Source organism: Caloenas nicobarica, chromosome 1 (genome assembly GCF_036013445.1).
Source record: "Caloenas nicobarica isolate bCalNic1 chromosome 1, bCalNic1.hap1, whole genome shotgun sequence".
NCBI lineage: Eukaryota > Metazoa > Chordata > Aves > Columbiformes > Columbidae > Caloenas > Caloenas nicobarica.
In genome coordinates this window covers 76,935,899-76,951,600 of record NC_088245.1, presented here as the reverse complement: position 1 = coordinate 76,951,600, position 15,702 = coordinate 76,935,899, and the positions used below count along the sequence as shown (strand labels likewise).

At 42.8% G+C, this 15,702-nt stretch overlaps 1 protein-coding gene across 1 annotated transcript in view; it reads right to left on the bottom strand.

The window, feature by feature from the left end:
• SCUBE1 (signal peptide, CUB domain and EGF like domain containing 1) overlaps window positions 1–14,912 on the bottom strand; it is a 204,472-nt gene extending 189,560 nt beyond the window's left edge. Inside the window, exons 1-2 of the mRNA XM_065639776.1 lie at window positions 14,810–14,912; window positions 11,889–12,011 (exon numbers count right to left, since the gene is read on the bottom strand). Coding sequence (XP_065495848.1) covers window positions 11,889–12,011; window positions 14,810–14,897 — 211 coding nt within the window. The 5' untranslated portion in view covers window positions 14,898–14,912. The remainder of the gene's footprint in view (window positions 1–11,888; window positions 12,012–14,809) is intronic.
• Window positions 14,913–15,702: the final 790 nt, after the last annotated feature.

Sequence of the window (15,702 nt, the reverse complement as noted above, 5' to 3'; positions counted from 1 at the left end):
GAATGCCTACAACTTCTGTGCACTATTCAAATAATAATATGCATTTGACAGAACACACGACAGAAAGCCAGGCAGTCTAATTGTACTGCTCTCCTCCCCAGTAGCAGAGGGATGAAAGTGGAAATGTTTATATAAATATTCATTTAGTCCTGTAGAGTTATCCTCAATACTCTCATTTAGATGATTTATCAACAGATGCCTTTTACAGCAATGCTGTTTTATTATGCACAGAAAAGCAAAAGGCAGCAGCTGCTTGACTAAAGACTTGATAACAACAAACCCAATAAACAGTTGTTTAAAAAAAAAACCCCGACAGTACATCCAATATAGAGAAACATGATGTGACGCTCATGGTAAACAATAGTGGCTGGGAGGCTGAAAAGAGACTGGTGTTTATGACTACCTGCTCCTATACAATTCTTTTCCAGTATACTGAGCATGGCTAATCACCTACCTACCAGCTGTGAGTTTTGCAGAACACCTGTAGAAGCAAACATACTCATTTTCCATTTATATTCTGAAGATGCAATTAAACACAGTGATTTGAATGAAACTTCTGGCTCGAGAAGCCTCTCAACCTCTAGCTGCATTCTTCCATGTCCCACTTAATATCATCTACCCTAAACATCCACTGGCCTCTGTCAGAGATTGCACACCAAGCTAGACATCTTTAGTCAAAATTGGTCTGTCCAGCTTACACACTTTTCATATTAAAAGATAAACGCATATAGGCACGTGTCATGGGTAGGGACCAGAGTTCTTTGAACCCACTGTAGAGCGCCCTGATTTTACATTCCTGTAACAGGTATAATTTAACAATCTTTGTCTACTCCATCAGCACAGAACATACAGCAAACTGGACAATAAGGAAAAATTCTAAAAAATGCTTAAGGGGTGTTCTAAAGAACTGATAGCTAAGCAAACAAGACTGACATACAAGAAGGTCTGTACATCTCCATAACTGGCACAAGTGACTTTTCTTAAAGTTACTTCTAAGTGCACAGAAAGGTCTAGCAGGCTTAGTGTAAAGGGCTCTTAATTTGCATTTAGCTTATGCAAGCAGACAACTCAGCTACTGGAATTAAAAGCAATGCAATTTAAACACAAGTATAATCATACAGTCTGGCAGTGCTTCCTGAGTAGGATGCACCAAGAAAAATCTTAAGGCTGAGTTCTAATAAAAGACAATTTAAAAAATCAGCTTTTTCCTAAAATAAAGTTGGGGGGGGTTGTTTGGTCTTGTATTTATAACTATATGCCTGTGCTGGAGAGGTAGGAGCCTATTTTAAATTAAAGAATAAAAAATGTAAAACTGAAACTGGGAGGATGAATTTCACAATGATCGAACGATAATACTGCAGCTTAAAAATCTCCTGTCTTTGTTAAATTCAAAGCGCAATTAAGTACAGAATATTTTCCATTAATTTCAGTGGCCTTTGAATCTCACAGCTGCAGGCTCTTTAGCCCAGATACACCTCATCCAACTTCACACGTCTACATTGTACATGTCCACATCTGTGTTAGAAAGAGACTGTTATTTTCAGGACACGATTCATCTGACCTATTTTTGTCTCAATTAATACAAGGTGAACCCCACTAAGTAAATTCCTATTTCTCTCCATCAACTATAAAGGGAAAGCAAAGTGAACAGCTTAAGTGTACTCGTCTCTACTAGAGATCTATATTTGGACAGATGAAATCCACCCTTTTTCTCTTCATATACCCCTGAAATGAACAGAAACTCTACCAGTATACCAAATGCACAATAGATAGAGCGAGGGCCTCCCTCCCAATATAACAGACTTTATTTTTACTAGAAGTTAGGTGTCAGGAAGGAGTGCAATGTGAAGCCCATAATCAACTGTCTCAGCATAATTTAAATGCTAAACGAAATTAATTATCAGATGTATTATTAACAGTTGTAATTATATGCCTAGTACACCAATTAATTGAACTGAATGACAAGCGTTCACTTGAGGATAGAGAAATGCAGGAAGCTACTATTTGTATTAATTCACACGCTAATTTTGTAAGTTGTGACTCCAGAAAACTGTTAAAACAAAGGGCACCAATATGTTTTCAAATTACCACAGGAAAAGTAAAGTAATCCCACCCTCCACCAGTCCAAAAATTTTACAGCCAGCAGAAGGCACAAAACCACATGGAGGAGATATTTTTAATTAAGTGCAATACAAAGAGAATAATGGTTACCCATATTCAGTCTAAAGAATTATTATCAAAAGGGCCTTAGCATTTAGAAAAAAAAGTCATTTAAGAAAGGCTTACTGGTTTAAACATAAGCTGTTTCCGATTATAAAGTAGAGCTTTTAATTAAGATTCGTAAGCCCTAATTCAAACTATAATTTGGTTCCTCTAGTTAGCAAATGTCTATTAAAACTGAGCAATTAAGGTTAAATGGGTTGAAGCATTTAAAGCACTCCCTCCTGCTTCAAATACTATAATAGAAAAGACCATGTTAGTGACTAATTCAGACCAGAAGACATGTATTTCCCTTAAGTTTTATACTTCCTTGTTGATCATAAAGGTCATTAAAGAGGAATCCTCTGGTAAACTAGATTTTCAGATTGTTATATGTTTGTATGTTACAGCTTACCATGCATAATTTTAAAAACAAAATATAAAATAGAATTCTGTAATTTTATAAATGTAGTATAATTTTTGCTCCTATTATGGTTTTTCTCCCTTAATTTTACATAGTTCAGTAATGAAAATATGTAGTAAACTTCCCAGTAGTGTATTTCTCCCTTTTGCTAGTTGTGTTCATACTTGGCATAATGGTCTTAAGCACATATGTTTTATGTGTACTTCTGACAGGTAAAGGCAGAAGGATACTACAATTTGTATTACTTACATAAACTGCCTTTCAAAGCACCTCACCTTCCACTACTTCTCATTTTCACAGCTTCTTCAAAGACTGAAATTCTTCATGTTTAGTCTCGTCTTTGAGATCAAGCTATTTTAGCAAGTTCAAGCAAAATCAGCTGAGCAAGCTTGAGGCCTGTATTTCTGAGAGCATGACACACACCCTCACATAGCCCTGGCCCAGCCGTGGCAGAGCCCTCACCCAGCAGGACCCTCTGCAACACTCACACCCAAATAGCAAATCTCTCCTGTGTTCTTTGCACCCTTCAGGACTCACCACGAGCACACAAATCAGATAACGTAATCAAGACACCAGGCTGTCCTCCAGAATATGCTGTGTGCAAAGAGGATCATTCAGCTGGCTTTGCAATTACAAACACTAGGACCTTCCTCCATGAATGGCAACATTAAGAGAAATGTGCTGAGGGACAGGTCAACTCTGAGCTGGGTGGTGGGGAGGGCAAGAAAGAGGTGGAGAAAAAGGAAGAAAAAGGGAAAACAACAAGATCTAGCAGGAACTGTTTGGACCTGAAGACAGAAAGCAAGGGAAAGGACTGTTAAAGGGTCCTCAGAGCTTGCAGCTACCAGCTCTCCAGTCCCAGATATCTTGCTGTGGGTCACTGGCTCTCAGGATACTGCTGTAACTGCAATAAGCCACCAAGAGAGAGGACAAGGGAAAGAAAACTGAAGAAAATAAAAAAGAAGCAGGTGAAAATACTCTAGGAGAGGACAAAAGAAAGAGAAGTTAGGACTTGCACTATGGAAATGACAAGATTAAGAGACAGCTGAGTAACAGAATACACAAGACAACATAATGAAGACAGCAAGGAAAGGGGACTACACCACAAAGTAAAGGTGACGGGTGGGAAAACAAGGAAAACCAGGCAGTGCCTGGCAGATGTCTAAAGAATTAAGACAAAGGAAGGACAGGTTCTCACACACTGCACTTAGAACATTCTATTTATGTTCCTTTCATTATAATTTTTCTGGCAGAAAATTTACACTGTATACTTGGGGGAAAGGAGAAGTTCCTTCTAAATACGAAGTTTACATCACCACAGGAGGCCACCCTGGATTCTGCAGCTTAACAACTGCTGAGACTGATGAAATTTTATATATATTTGTAAGTTCCCAGAGTACCCATAGACCATCCAGCAGACAGGGAGCTTATCGACTATTTAGAGAAATGTCCTTGGACAAAACCATATTTTTTCCAAATTGATAATTACATGTAATGCTGCTGAAGAATGAGACCAAATTTCTAGTGGTATGGTATTTGCTTATGCAAAATATAGCGATATTTGTATCCAGGAAGCATTTCTGGAGGAAAAAGGGGAAAAAAATAGAAAAAAAAAAAGTTGGAGCAAATGTGTTTTGTTTTGTTTTTTTTTTAAGGAAAAATGGAAGATTTCCAAGCTGGACCACCGGGGGAGCTGTTCAGTGAAGCAGCATCATGGGCTGCCAGAAAGTAGCTCTGAGAGGTAGGACAGGGTAGGGAGGAAAAGGGAGAGAAGAAAACAATGGGGTGTGTGACACTTGGGGACTGATGGTACTGTGAGCAGTGAAAAGTGTCATGTCATCCCAACTAAGGAATATTCTGGTTTTATTGAATAAACTGCCGAACAACAGAAAATGAAGCCATCTGAAATAAATAAACAAATCAAATTGAGGCTCAACCCTGGCCGAAACATAAGCCCTATTCAAGGAACAGAAGTGGTGTGAAGGAGAAAAGAAAAAGTTATCATAATCTGTTAATTCACTTAGACTGTAATAAAACTCTGGTTTATTACAAAATGTTCTTAAGAGTATTTTCTTGCTTGCTGCTACTTCTCCATTCCCAAAGAAGCTCCATCCCTGAAGTAATTCAGAAAACTGGCAAGCTGAGAATCGAGTATTAAATGGTACCAGACAATTTAAAAAAAGAAAGAAAATATTAAAAAAGGCACATAGAAGACCTCAGAATGGAATTCTGGGAAACACTTTTATCAGCCTAAACTGAAAAAAAGATGCATAATTTACCCAATCAAATAAATAGGATTTACAGAGAGAGAGCAGGGAAGAAAAAAAAAAAAAAAAGTTACTAGCTCAAATCAAGGAAGCTACTTTATATTCTCCCTTCCCCGTTTTTTGACAATATGGACAGCTTCTGGAAGCTACTTTCAGGAAATCAGCACAATGGCTTACCCAGAGTAAAGCTATGATCTGTATGAATAAAACTGGGAAGGAAGATTTGACCCTGAAATAAAAATCACCACAAAACTGGGAGGTTGCAGAGTATCTCCTCCTCTACGCTTAGCTGGGCTACTGCAGCCAACAGGACAAAACCAGCATCACAGACCTGTAGCAACAGATCTCATCCAGAACACAGCCATTATGGAAGGGTGACATGAAATTCAAAACATGACATGAATGTCATCTGTTAAGGTATTGTAACTGTAAAAATAGAAAGCACAGCAGCTTCATTACCTAATATTCACTGCAGACCTCAAGATTACTGGACATCCAGTTCCAAAGTAATTAGATCAGTGTCAAAGCCTCAAGCACTAAACTGAGATCAAGGCATAAAATGGTTATACAGAAAATAACACAATTTGAATAAAAATATGAAAAAAAGGATGAAACAATATTTAGGAAAAAATGTTCACATTCCATCTTCCTGCAGCTTTTCAGAACAGACAAAGAGTATAGATATTTGAGGTGTTTTAAGTGGAAAAAAACCTCAACACACCAACACAGAGCTATTCAGAAAATCCTTTGTTGCCCTGACAGATACATAGCGGATATTAGTAGTAGATATTATTAGAGGATTTGACCAAACTGACTTCCCACAGCACCTTCTTGCAAGCAACAACAAGACGACTGTGGATGTAGTGATAATATTCAGCCTGAAATGAGTCAATATTTGCAAGATCCCAGAGGATGACCCTCCTTGAGAGAATTAATCCACCTTCTACTGCAATTAGAAGAATCATCAATCAGGAAGAAGTCACTTATGCTGCCTTGTTCAGTGGCATCACTGTTATTCAGCAGTGAGACAGACCGTACAAGTCTGAGACCACTGCAGCTGTGCAAGCATCAAGATGCCCAAGTTTCCAAAACCAAAGGACACCCAATGGTGCTCTTTTACTCTCACAAAACATCACTGATAAAGATGGTCCACTTAAGAAAAAATAGCTGAGAGTGGATTGACTGCACACCACAGAGCTCTTAAAAGAACTGGGATCATTGTTTCATCTCGAAGACACCCAAAAGCCTCATACTTAATTATCCCTGCAGACAAAAGGAGGCTTCAGTGTGAGATACTGGGCCAGGAGCTGGGAAATGAGAATGCTGAAATGTCCTGTGCTGGTTCCAGGTTGCTGTTTCAGAGTAGCCCAGTCATAATATTTTTTTATTGCTAATATTTGTTTAAAATCCTTTAAAAACAGATCTAACAAACAGGTATAAGAAGAACACCACAAAATTACTGAATATGATAATGAGTGGGTTATCTATACCATTTCTGATTCATTGTAATTGCAATGAGCTTTCATTTTATACTTTAGTCTAGTGTTGCAAACACCATGAGTAGTTCAAATTTTGGCTTAGGGATATCATTGCACTTGCAGTATGAACACAGAATTGCATGTACTATCAAAAGAGTCTCAAACATTTGCCAAAGTAAGAAATTCACTACCCTGTTGTTTCCACAACAATAGAATTCTGAGTTCAGAAAAGGGCTTTTAGTTAACAGTTCAGAGATTATCTGTATGATACTCTGTGCTTTTCTGTCTGCAGCAACGTATCATATCAGAAACAAAGCCAGGCATCACAGAACATATGGGAATAACAAAATCTGGGTATCTCCATGCAAGTATTTTTCCAGATACCGTATTATTTCCAACCACTGTACACAGACAAATGTTAGGAACTATGGTAGAAGCTGTGACGAGCGGCCTACCAGCCCCAGATTATGAGATGCCTTCCTAGATTGTTTGGCTGTACATTTTCCAGAAGCTTCCTTCAGATAGGCAGCACTTAGATGAGCACTGGTGTTCAGAAAAGACAATCAGTCTGTGTTTCCAAATGGACATATGCAAAATATAACCTGTGATTGAGGCAGGAATGGTTTATCTTATTTTGAGATTGTATCATGCCTAAACCCAGTGAGATGCTATCACTGGGGTAATCAAGAATAACAGCCCCCTCTGCAGATCAGCATGACCACCTGCCGTTTTACCTAGAATGATTACTTATGTTAGGAAAAAGACCGCAAGTACCTCAACATATGACAAACTTATAGCACTAGAACTGCACAGGCTTACTCAACTAATAGTCAAGCAGAACTGCTGCTGATAGCACCAATTTCCAACCTGAAAATCACCCTCTCAAGGCAGACCGACAAGATACTTTGCCACAGCACATATATGTTGCTCTCAGTGCAAAGTCCATCAACAGCATTATGAAGCTACACAGCAAGAATTTTTTAAAAAAGTACCTCTAAAAGTTTTGAGCATTTCTCTTCTGTACAGAGTTCAAGAAATGTAACAACTGTATGAGACCAATTATTAAAAGAACTGAAGAATAGTTATGCAAATCCTATGAAAGGCAGTAGAAAACATACACCAAGAGGGAAATCTTATTCAATATGGGAAACCTCAAAGTAAAGTTTTGCAACCTATAAGCAACAGGTCCCAGCAAACATCTCTTAAAGAAAAATCACATCCACCCAGTCACATGCTCTATATATTGTAGAGAAAGAATCCTACACATAAGGTATAATCCAAAAGAAAAAGAAACTACAGCTAGAGCAACTCACTGAAATCACAGTCGTGCTGGAGATAAGCAGGAGGCTGAGGGAAAAAAATGGTTAAAATAGAGAATAAAGCTAACACACTAACTGGATATAAAATTGGCACATATAAACAGAAACCAGAAATTATACAGAGTATTTTAACCATTAATGGCATGAGGGTTTGGAATAGCCTGAGAAGAAACATGGGCAAAAACCCCCAAACCTTAGGTTTAAGCACTAAACCCTTCATACGACAGAGTTCAACAACAGAGTACAACAGCAAACATGCAGCATTAGTATCTGGGATGAAGACGATGCTGTTGAGGCCTAGGGGAACCTCAGGACTTGGAATCCTTTTGAACCCTCTGGAATCTCTATCGCTTTGACACGATTTTCCAGCTAACAATTTTATTGAGATACCAACCTTTGGGGAGGCCAAAAGTCAATGCAGGGAAGGCAAGGACAAAGACCTAGGGAGCATGAAAAAGCACGCTTGCAGCTGAATGCAGGCCACTGCATTTGAGATATTGACTAAAATCACAACAGGGAAGGTCTCCTAGGTAATAGTAGGTCTGCCAGGGCAACTGAATCAGTTATCAATGAATAGATTTTGTATGTTGAATAGAAATGGACAATTGAAAGCAAATAATTTTTTAAAGATTACCAGGGTTGGACACATTATTCTGTCCTATGAAAATACCAGCTAGAGAATTTGTGGTCAAAGGATATCGGTATATTATGTGATATGGGGAAATATCATCATGGCAATGCTGACCATATGGCTTGACAAAGCATAGCACATAGGTGGTTGAAAAAAAGTTAAACTGAAATCTACAGAGGGAAGCAAGAGACAAGACACCTGAAGAACAAGCAGTTCTTCTGTCTGGAGAAACAACTGTGCTCTGTGGAAAAAAACAGGTCAGCTGGTTCAGGTAAGAAGGCTAACCAGAAGAAAAAAAGAGAGAAAAAAGATCTGCAAACTGTGAAGTGATCCCAAATCCTCACAAACTCTGGAGCAATCCAGGCCAAAAGACATTTGGGGAGAAAAGGAAAGTTCAGAAACAAATTCCCTGCTAAAGGCATTTAACAGACTGTCAAGAAAATGTTTCATTTTAGTATAATTGCTGCTAGAGCTCTTCACGAGTTCCTTAAGGAATGTTTCTGTTGTACGTATTTCTCCCCACCATTTAGGTCAGAGCACCAAAATATGCACAAAATCCTGCACAAGTGGCTGGGCTCCACATCTCCTGCATTAGTCTAAAGATCCCATTCTTTAAAATATTCATTTTCTTTGAATAAAACACTATAAATAAATATGCAAGAGTACACAAAATACATATTCACATACTGGACATATCTGTACAAATATGTTCTCCGTTGCTTTTATAAAACTTCAGAATAATCCAAATCATGTTAGTTCCCATACCCTATCCCTTTCTTTCAAAATGGATTTTAAGTGAACAAAAGTAAAACTTAAGACTGATGTTTAAAGTAAATTAACATGCACACCTTTCTAAATTAATTGTAATGCCTCAGTATAACCTAAACTGGCAGCTCACTAAAATTAAATAGAATAAATTTGTTCATATAATTTCTTTAAGCTCACTGCACTATATAAGTTGCAATTCTGCTGTTTAGTAAAATCTGGCTGTATATAAGAGCCTGTACTATAAGGGAGTTAGTAATGATGTAAGGAATATTCTTTAGACGTGAAGCAATAACAATAGATTACTACCAACTTGGTTAAATAGGCACATTATTTGTGCACAAGACATCCTTTTCTCATTGGTAACTAGTTTCAGTGATCAAAAAGCTTATTTAGAAACGCTCAGCTATAAATATCCAGAATTGCTTCATGACCCTCCTTTGGTTTTGGCACAACAAAAACCACTCAGTGTATTTCATCTTTGTCATTACAGGCACAGTCCCTTTTATCTTAAAAGATATTTTTAATGAATGATTACTGGTGTTGTCTTATGACAATATTAAATACCAATCAATACTGCCAGTCTGCTTATTTCTGTAGGTTTTGAATACTTGACCTCAAGATGCAAAATCAAGCCACTCTGTGTGAACAGCAAACCTGAGACATACCTTAGGTCTGCACTGATGTGTATGACCCTTCCTTCACCTCTATAGGTTTGAGTTTGCTCGCTTATAAAAAGGACATAATGACATCTGCCTGTCACTGAAGGTACATAATGTCAGTAACAAAGTTTCAAAGTACTTTGACATCAAATGAAAATGTACTACATAAGTAATCTAAAATGAGCTCCAGAAAGCAAGCATCCAAAAATATTTCAAGCTTTCTGCTTCTCTAAGTTTGATATCAATTACAAACTTAAGATATAGACCTGATGCAAAATCTTCAGAAATCTTATTGTGACATTTTTAAAAAGTTATATATCACACCTAGTAATACCTGGGTTAGACATCTCACATTCATTTACCTAACGCTGAACAATTAATATGCACGCAAAATGTGTTGCCTCAGCTTACCTTACTTGTCAAGCTTATCAGGCACTACATTCCATCAGATACAAGTTTGACATCAGCCACAGAAATTCTATAATTCTGTACATCGTTCCACAGAGAAAACTTGTTTTTTACTACTTACTGAGCTTTCTTTTTTACTGAGCAAAGATAAGTCAGGCAAAGAGAAATATATGTATTAAATAATCATGAGTATCAGCCAGGTCTACCATTAAATAGAGCTCAACAGCTAAAATAGTAGTAGTTAAAGCTTAAGGAAGCTTTTGAGATGGAAAACCAATACAACAAGTACCCATTTCTGAGAATGCTGTAACCTTCACAGCTGTGGCCTTGAGTACATTTTCTCTGCGCAAAACTCTTTCCCTGGAGGGGATGAATAAGAGGAAAAGGTGGTGCTGAATGATTATTGTTCGCAAGAAAGAGAATCTGGCTTCCAAACAGCAGCTCAGAGATGTTAGAGCACCAAGAGGTGGACAGTAGGAATTTGTCTCTGTCAATTTAAGCCCAAGACAGAAAAATATGACAACCACAAAAATGCATTATGAGGGCACTTGAACAAACACTTTGGAAGTCCATGGAGAATAATACGTGGTTTCAAATTTTTGTAGACTTCAGCAAAGTCATTTCTAGGTCTTTAATCTTTTTAATGGGCTGGCCATATACATTTTGAAGAAGTTTCAGTCTGCTATGGAAAGACAGAGACTTAGAATTTTTATAGCTGCTAGGCATCTACAAGTAGAAACAAACACACACACACCCACTCCCTTGTATCTTCTATTTTTAAGGTATTCTGCTGCGATTACAATATTAGGTCTTTTCACCAGAGAACAATCTCTCTGCTGAGGTTCGATAGACAAGATGGAGTTCATAAAACCTGAAATATGAGTGTACACTACCTAATAAAACATGCTAGGTCTTTTTCAAGTGCAAGGATTGACACAAGGACATTCAGAAGCAAAGCAACTTTTTAACATCTAAGTACAATAATCTGAAATAGTTCCTTTTCAAATAGTGTTTCACAGACTAAAAATACATGATCGTGACATCTTCATATGGTCAAAGAAGCAAGCTCCAGTGTCCTGTTCGAGTTGACACAGAACAGCACTTACTGTAACCAGACCGGGAGGAATGAGGCTCTCACTGGGTGAGAAGAGTGACGATGAATTACATCTTAGCCAGGTGGAAGGTGCAAGCTTCCCTGCGCCTCAGAGGGACCCGAGGAGAGCGACGGAGACAGCCCGCAACACCGCGCCGGGCCAGACTGAGGAGGCCGCAGGGCGGCGGCCCCGGCTCCCCGCAGCCCCGCTGGCTGGCCTCACCGAACGCCTGCAGCCGGGAGAGACGGCCACCCCGGTTCCTCACCGCGGCCAGCGCACCCTCCCCGCCGCGAGTGAACCGGAGCCCCAGCCCGGCCCGGCCCCGCGGCCGCGCCCCGGGCGGGCCCCACGTGCTCAGTGCGGCGCTTCGAGCCCCGGCGGCAGCGGGCCCACCCTCCACCTTTTAAAAATTTTTATTTATTTTTATTGTTAAAAGTGGGCCGGCGGACACGATGTTTGTGATGCCGGACAATTAGCAAAAGCAGCAGGGGGATGCTTGCCAATAAACACCGAGATTTGAGGGTAAGCAGCTGTAAATCTGCATTAATCGTTTCAGGAATTCAGCTGTTTACAAAAGCTTTTAAAGAGCAAACAAATAAGAGAAGGGAGGGGAGAAAGGAGAGGAGCCGAGCTGTCCTTACCTTCACATTGTTTCCCTTCGCCTTTGTAGCCTGGCTTGCAGATGCATTTGTAGGATTTTGGTGTGTTTTGGCAAATTGCATCGATGTGACAGTCATCCGTAGCTTCTGCACACTCGTCAACATCTGCAAGCACAGAATGAACCCCAAGGGGACAGATAAGAAGGGAGACCTGAGACACAGAAAACCATCAAGGAGAGATACTCCCCCTGAAGAAGCTGTTTGCTGGCTTGCCTTCTGAGTGTCATCCTGGAAACGGGAACATCTAAGGTCAAATATCAACAAACCAACGTGTTATTCTTCTGAAGTCATTTATAAGCACTGCTTCACCAAGCTCGGGGGGACTCGGTCCCATGCTTCTGCATTAGGAAATCATTAGACATAGGAGAAATTAGCATCAGCTGTATAGATCTGGACTCACATCTTCATAAAACAAGAGTGTGTTTAAATGACCTATAAGAGGGGGAAAAAAAGCCCATTTACATATTCTAGCAAAGAGATCTTCTTAATTTAGACTAGTTCAAATAAACTATGCTGGTGGGGGAATGAGAAAAAGAAATATTTGAACAGCGAAACCACATTAATCCTTTTTATTAAGAGGAAAAGAGAAAAAAAAAAAAAGACCACATGAAACTCCATAAGTTACCACGAAGAAAAGCAACCTGCATCATCTACATCGACTAAAACCCATTTAGAAGGGAAGGGTCCCAGCAGCCTTCCCAGCCCCTGCTCGGGTGGGTGCCTCACTAGTGAAACGGACTCTGAAAGGGGGGACACAGACCTCTTTTCTTGTTTTCAGGGTAGGAAGCCTTTACAAACATTTCAGTGACGGGCATTCGTTTTCTCCCCGGGATTTAAAGAAGATGGGGGAGGGAGGAGGATGAGAGAGAGTCGAGATTTGGTAGTCGTGGGAATGTTAATGAAGTGAACATAGAAGGGGAAAAAAAAAAAAAAAGCTCCGACCTATTCAAGGATGGGATGTGCTGTTAACAGGGGAACATTTAAAGCCCTGCCTAACCTGCCCTGCCCCCGCTCTCCCCACAGACGGTCCCCGGCCACCCCGTCACACGCAGCGCCCTACACGAGGGGCCGGGGCGGCGAGGCCGCCGCGGGAGGAGGCGATGTCGCTGCCGTCAGAGACCGGCGCTGCCTCGGGGAGACCGGCCGGGCCGGGCCGCCGCTGTCAGCCGCGGCCGCCGTGTCAGTAACGCACCTCACGGGGATTCCCTCAGCGAAGGAGAGCGCCACATCTGGGGCTCCCGGGAGGAGAAAGGCAGGCAGGGGAGCGCCCTGCCCCGGGGGGGGCGGGTGAGCAGCCGGGTAACAACTAGTCGAGCTGCACAGAGTACAGCCTCCTCGCTTCGTTTTTAGGGAAGTGTCGAGGAAAGAGGGGTGCTGCGGATGGAGGGAGGAGGGCATCCAGCGAGAGACATGCGCAGCTGGTTTCATGCCAATTAGATTAACATCCTCAAAAAAGGTGCACTAAAGTGAAAACACTTTTATTGTTAGCTTGAAATCCTCACGCGAATTGTTTCAGAAGTGCTCAATCAAGCCATCTCCAGTGATAAAACACGGATCCTTCAAAGTCACCGGGGACGGGAGGGGGCTATTTAGAGAGGGGAGAATAATCAGATATTGTGGCACGGCACACAGAACTTCTCTAAAATATGCAGACCAGGAACGGCCCCGCGGGGCACCTCAGGGCTCCTAGCAAGAGAATTGCCTGCACTCGGTATTGTTGTTATTATGGTTTGGTTTTGTTTTTTAAGAAAAAATGGAACACTTTCCCCTTCCCAAACGCAAAGCATTGTATTTTCTGGAGAAACGCAGAGCTGCTGTAATTTGTATACTTCTCTCTTGTCCATTCGTTTATTTTAACCGCTGAGCCGGTTCAGATCTAGCTATGATTTACGTGAATTAGCTGAGGGGGTCCGAGGGTGTTGCCCAGATCAGACACAGATCCAGTCAAGCACGAAAAGAAAAGAAGGGGTTTTTTTTGTGTGTCTTTTTTTTTTATGCTTTGGTTCATACTTTTGACTCATTAAACCGGCACCCATCTCCCATCAAGATCAGCAAAAGTGACAGCTGGACTCTTTATAATGCCGTCAAAAATTCAAACTGCATTGAGCCAAGGGGGACATTTCACAGCAACCAGAGGATGCCTGGGAGTCAGGCGTGAATGCCAATGAGTCAAATGAAAGGGCAAAACCAAATATGAGCCCCTGCTCTGCTCCACATCTCACATTGCATTTCTTGGACTTTAAGAACTTCTACGCTGACTTCGTTCATTTTGTTGCGTTTAAACTCTTGCCATCTGACGAAAAGGGATTTTTCGGCCCCCCCCCCCCCCCCCACTACTTCACCTTAAAACGATTTATTCTAGCACAACTTCAGAGACTGCACACACATCTTAAAGGAATTACTTGGGGCTTACAACGTTCCTATGCAGACTGGGCGGGGGGGGGGGCCCTCGGTGCCTTTTTTTTTTTTTTAAACACCGGAGCAAAGACTTAGTATCATTACTGCTATGAAACAGATACGAGCGCGGCTGTTAAGAAACCGCAGGTCTTAGGGCTAATGCGCAGACAGGGAAAACCTGTGAAGATATAATAGACAACGCTTCCCCTGTGGAGTCTCTAGGGTTCAGCACAGATTTATCACGTAGGCACTTTAAGGAAAGTAACTTTTTCTTCCCAGTCTCTCCCTCCAGGCGTCCCTTGGCTCCGGCAGTGTCAAACACGCGAGAAAACACCTCCCCACCACAACTTTCCAACACGCCCGGCACTACTCGCAGCAAGAAGTGACCTCCCCCTCAACACCTTACACCAGGGAGAAGAAAGCGGACAAACACGGTCCCCCCGGGGCCACGGCTCCGCGCCGCCCGCGCCTGGGGAAGGCGGCACGGCGGCGGAGCCCCCTCTTACCTGCGCCCCCGCTGCCTCCCGCCAACCTGCCGGCCCAGGCGAGAGCGAAAAGCAAACAGCAGCGCCGCGAAAAGCAAACAGTGCCCATGATAATGATGCGATCCCCGGCCCCCGGTGCCTGTCTGCGATAAGGGACGCGCTCGGGGCCGGGCGCGCGGAGCCGCCGGCGCTGACGCCCTGACAGCGCCCCGCTGATTCGCCGGGGCTCCCGCGGCGGGGGCGGTGCCGGCCGCCGGGGCGGGCCGGGGCGGGCCGGGCCGCCCCTCCTGCCACCGGGACTGCCCCTGAGCCCCGCCGCCGCCGCCGGCGGGGTGGTGGGGGGTGGTCGGCGAAGCGGTGGAACTCCTCCCCGCCCCCGAGAGACGTCTGTTAGCCAGGCGTAGCGCGGTGCTTACCGGCGCGATGCCCGCGCCACCGCAAGCTGCCGCTCCCGTCTCCCAACAGGTAGGAAGCCCGCGGAGAGCCGTTGCGGCCGTTACCGGGCTTCGACCTCGGGCGTACCCAGCTGCGCGAGCCCTCAGCTTTGCTCCCCTCAGGGGCCGGGGCGCGCGGGCGGACCGTTAGTGCCTCCCTTTTCCCCCCCGCAGCTGGGGGTGGCTCTTTTTGGGGCGCAGTCCCCTGCCCCTCGCAGGGAGCCGCGGGCTCTGAAGGCAGACAGTCCGGCCAACCCGGCCGCCCATCTCCTTGACAACAGCTGAGAGGGATTCTTCCCCCTTCCTGGGCTCAGACTAAAAGAAAACTTCCCCCCACCCCCCCGCCTTCCTCTTGAGCCTCGCCTAACTCCTAGCGCTGCCGTTCCCACTCGCCTCAGGTCATTACCAGCCGGTGGGTTTCTCCAGCGTTTTGAGGGCTTTGCTTGCAGAGGCGCTTGCTCCTCTCCGGCCGGCCAGCCT